Below are 5000 nucleotides of genomic sequence, written 5' to 3' on the forward strand. Positions count from 1 at the left end.
TCTGTCTCTGTATTAACAGTATATCTCTCTCTCTCTGTCCATTAGAAAAGCCTCCCCGCCCTGCGCCTGTCCCTGTTATCCTCTCAGCAGTCCCTGGTTACTGTCCCCGGTCCGTCTGCGTCTGGACCGCCGTCGGCCATTACGGCTCCTGGCTCCGTCACCGCGGCAACAATACGACCACGACTTCCTGTCAATCAGGCGGGAAACGTCCGGCTCAACGCTCCAATCAACACAATGGTACAATACTGTTTATTTTATTTTATTTTATTTTATTTTATTTTATTTTATTTTATTTTATTTTATTTTATTTTATTTTATTTTATTTTATTTTATTTTATTTTATTTTATTTTATTTTATTTTATTTTATTTTATTTTATTTTATTTTATTTTATTTTATTTTATTTTATTTTATTTTATTTTATTTTATTTTTGAATTACATATTATTATTATATTTATCTATATTATAATTTATTTATAATAATTTATATTATTTATTAATAACATATTTACATAACTCTATTTATTAGAGCGGGTCAGCCAATGATCAAAGGGTTGACGGTTCGATTCCCGCCTTGCAACTTGTGTCATGGTTGTTGTGTCCTTGGGCAAGACACTTCACCCACCTTGCCTCGTGTGAATGTCGATAGTTAGCTGCTGCTATCGGTGTATGAATATGTGTGTGAATGGTAACGTGGGAAAGGAAAACAGGTCTCCCTTGAAAAAGAGTCTTCGGTCTCAATGGGATTTACCTGTAGAAATAAAGGTTAAAAAATGTTATGGAAGATAAATAGACAAAAATCAAAATAAAAAATTGCCTCCAATGTCTCCCCATAAAAACGTATGTATGTAAACATGGCTAGTGATGATCTGCTACAGTATTTAATGCTGTAAATATCTTTTAGTATGTATATTTATATTTATATTCCAGGTGAACAGAGGTGGAGTCCACACAGTTCAGACCAGAATGCCAGTCGTCATCGGACAGACACTCAGACCTCAGGGTGAGACACACACACACACACACACACACACACACACACACACTCAGAGACACACACACGCACACTCGCTCACTCACTCACTCACTCACTCACTCACAGACACACACACACACACTCACACAGACACACACACACAGACACACTCACTCACAGACTCACTCACTCACTCACTCACTCACTCACTCACTCACTCACTCACTCACTCACTCACTCACTCACTCACTCACTCACTCACTCACTCACTCACTCACTCACTCACTCACTCACTCACTCACTCACTCACTCACTCACTCACTCACACAGACACACACTCTCTCACACACACACACACACACACTAACCCTAATGCTTGTATCTCTTCAGGTGCGCTGGTTCGAGGGCCGACGGCTATGATCGGTAGAAGTCACATTAACATGCCGGCTGTTTCGACCAATCAGAAGAAGCTCAGCGACCCGGGAGGAGGGACCTTCAGGTGACAGACAGACAGACAGACAGACAGACACACACACACACACACACAGACACACACACACACACACACACACAGACAGACCTTCAGGTAACACACACAGACAGACAGACAGACAGACACACAGACACACAGACAGACAAACAGGGAGGGAGACACACACAGACAGACAGACAGACAGACAGACAGACAGGGAGACAGGGAGACAGACAGGGAGACTCTCACTTTTTTTTCTAACTTAGATTTTACATATAAAAAGAAAACATACACAAACCACATCCAGACATTTTGATGGAGTTGAATACCCGTTAAAACTTTAAATAAAGAAAGCATGAAGTACAACTATGATAAGAATAACATGGAGAAAAACCATCAGATTCACTTGTTTTGGACCTTTTTTTAAATATATTCTTATAACGGTAATAATAATAGGCAAGGCAAGTTTATTTCTATAGCACAATTCAGACACAAGGCCATTCAAAGTGCTTTACAGGGGCAAGATTAAAATACATAAAACACATTAGAAAACATTTAAAAGCGAATGAAAAGAAGTAGAACATTTAAATTAAATAAAAAGTACAGGTTAAAATGGAAACAGAAAAGTCTTCAGACTCGATTTAAAAGAACTGAGAGTTGCAGCAGACCTCAAGTTCTCTGGGAGTTTGTTCCAGAGATTTGGAGCATAAAAACTAAAAGCTGCTTCTCCTTGTTTAGTCCTAACTCTGGGGACTGTAAGTAAACAATACATTTTATTTGAATTGTAAAGATCTGCGGAGTCTCTTGTTTAGGTAAATAATGTCCGTAGAGTGGATTATTAAAGGTAATAGCAGAAGAGGAGTCTAAGGAAAAACACTCCATTATTTTGAAGTGTTCGTGATTCTCTGTTTGAAGTGGCATGTCCTCTGTTTGAAGTGGCATGTCCATTTCCTGTTTACATATTCCAACTGGAGAAGTCTGGCCAATCAGAGAAGACTTCTGCTCCTTCAGTTCATAAACCATCCAGCAGGGGGCAGCAGCTGCACAGGGTTCACTATAGTACAAACCATCAGGGGCAAAGCATCCCTGTGTTCCAAATCTCCTCCTCTTTCTTTTTTTGGGAGACATACTTTTACTCTTTTATTTCATCATAACATTGCGCCTTGATCTTGCCTCTTGCTTTTATATCCGGCGCATCCCTGTTTGTTTTCAAATGGAGGCTTTGTCTATGTGACGTCACTTCACGTGCGCACCGGATTGTGGGTCAGAATCGCCCAAATAGGATGCAGTTTTCAACACTAACAATCTTGGCCGGATGAAGTAGGACATCCGGGTACTTCTAACCATCAACCAGTAGAAAGTATGCGATTCCGAACGCAGGGCTAGTGTGGAACTTAGCAAAGATTACTGCAGCTGATTGACACAAAACAGTCCAAATCCAGAGATGCAGTTAAAACAATGAAAGCAGAGCCCTCTCTGAAGTGGCATCAGAAACAATGTCTTTCAACATCAATGACAGGGCTGAACAATATGTGGGATTAAGGATGTATTTATTTTTTTAAAGATTATTTTTTGGGCATTTTCAAGCTTTATTAGAGAGAGAGAGAGAGAGAGAGAGAGAGAGAGAGAGAGAAAGAGAATGACCTGCAGTAAAGGTCCACGGGTCAGATTTGAACCCGCGACCACTGCAACGAAGGCCGGAGCCAACAAAACTTGTTAGCTAAAACTCCTTTCGCTCTCTCCTCAGAGATGACGAGACCACCACAGCCGGACAGTAAAAGTTACTATCAAAAATAAAGTAATTTGGGGGGGCGCCCTTAGCTCAGTTGGTAGGGCGTCCCCCCCCTTAGCTCAGTTGGTAGGGCGTCCCCCCCATGGGCCTCGGCCAGCAGCGGACCCGGGTTTGATTCCAGCCCGCGGTCGTTCTCTGCATGTCACTCCCCTCTCTGCCCCATTTCAACTCTGTCTCTACACTATCAATAAAGCATAAAAATGCCAAAAAAAATATCTTAAAAAAAAAAAAAAAAAAAAAATGTCCTTGTTTCCATAGAGATGACGATGACATTAACGACGTGGCGTCCATGGCGGGCGTCAATCTTAACGAGGAGAACGCCCGTATCCTAGCAACCAGCTCTGAACTGGTCGGGACAAAGATCCGCTCCTGTAAAGACGAACTGTTCCTCCCCACGGGAATACTGCACAGACGCTGCTCTGAGATAGGTACGGGTTAACTCACACACACACACAGACGCTGCTCTGAGATAGGTAAGGGTTCACACACACACACACACACACACACGCACTCACACACACACACACACACAGACGCTGCTCTGAGATAGGTACGGGTTAACACACACACACACACACACACACACACACACACACACACAGACGCTGCTCTGAGATAGGTACGGGTTAACACACACACACACACACACACACACACACACACACACAGACGCTGCTCTGAGATAGGTAACGGTTAACTCACACACACACACACACACACAGGCGCTGCTCTGAGATAGGTAAGGGTTAACACACACACACACACACACACACACACACACACACACACAGGCGCTGCTCTGAGATAGGTAACGGTTAACTCACACACACACACACACACACAGGCGCTGCTCTGAGATAGGTAAGGGTTAACACACACACACACACACAGACGCTGCTCTGAGATAGGTAAGGGTTAACACTCACACACACACACACACAGGCGCTGCTCTGAGATAGGTAAGGGTTCACACACACACACACACACACACACACACACACACACACACACACACACACACACACACACACACACACACAGACGCTGCTCTGAGATAGATAAGGGTTAACACACTCACACACACACACAGGCGCTGCTCTGAGATAGGTAAGGGTTCACACACACACACACACACACACACACACACACACACACACACACACACACACACACACACAGACGCTGCTCTGAGATAGGTAAGGGTTAACACACACACACTCACACACACACACACAGACGCTGCTCTGAGATAGGTAAGGGTTAACACACACACACACACACACACACACACACACACACAGACGCTGCTCTGAGATAGGTAAGGGTTAACACACACACACACACACACACACACACTCTGGAAGTCTCACACACACACTTCATCACTTCATGCGATGCGAGGAAAACACAGACGTTCGAGGCAGAAACTAATTATTTTAGCGCAGAATGACGTGGCGCGATATAAACGATATTGTCTAATCTTGTATACACACACACACACACACACACACACACACACACACACACACACACACACACACACACACACACACACACACACACACACACACACACACAGAGATATGTAACTATATGTATTGTCTCCCCAGCTAAGAAGCTAGGAGTGTCAGATGTCCCCGTGGAGGTGGTGAACTACATTTCCCACGCCACCCAGTCCAGACTGAGATCTATCCTGGAGAAGGTGACTGCTGTGGCCCAGCACAGACAGGACGCAGGCAGGGTGAGACACACACACACAC

General features: G+C 43.6%; 1 protein-coding gene across 1 annotated transcript in view; it reads left to right on the forward strand.

Moving 5' to 3' along the window:
• The window catches only part of LOC307250931 (transcription initiation factor TFIID subunit 4-like), a 30074-nt gene that overhangs the window by 11806 nt on the left and 13268 nt on the right, over positions 1–5000 (forward strand). The window contains exons 10-14 of the mRNA XM_080028209.1: positions 46–237; positions 931–1003; positions 1367–1475; positions 3499–3668; positions 4851–4981. Coding sequence (XP_079884335.1) covers positions 46–237; positions 931–1003; positions 1367–1475; positions 3499–3668; positions 4851–4981 — 675 coding nt within the window. The remainder of the gene's footprint in view (positions 1–45; positions 238–930; positions 1004–1366; positions 1476–3498; positions 3669–4850; positions 4982–5000) is intronic.

The sequence above is a fragment of the Ammodytes marinus genome (assembly GCF_949987685.1).
Source record: "Ammodytes marinus genome assembly, chromosome: 5".
In the NCBI taxonomy this organism is placed as follows: Eukaryota; Metazoa; Chordata; class Actinopteri; order Uranoscopiformes; family Ammodytidae; genus Ammodytes; species Ammodytes marinus.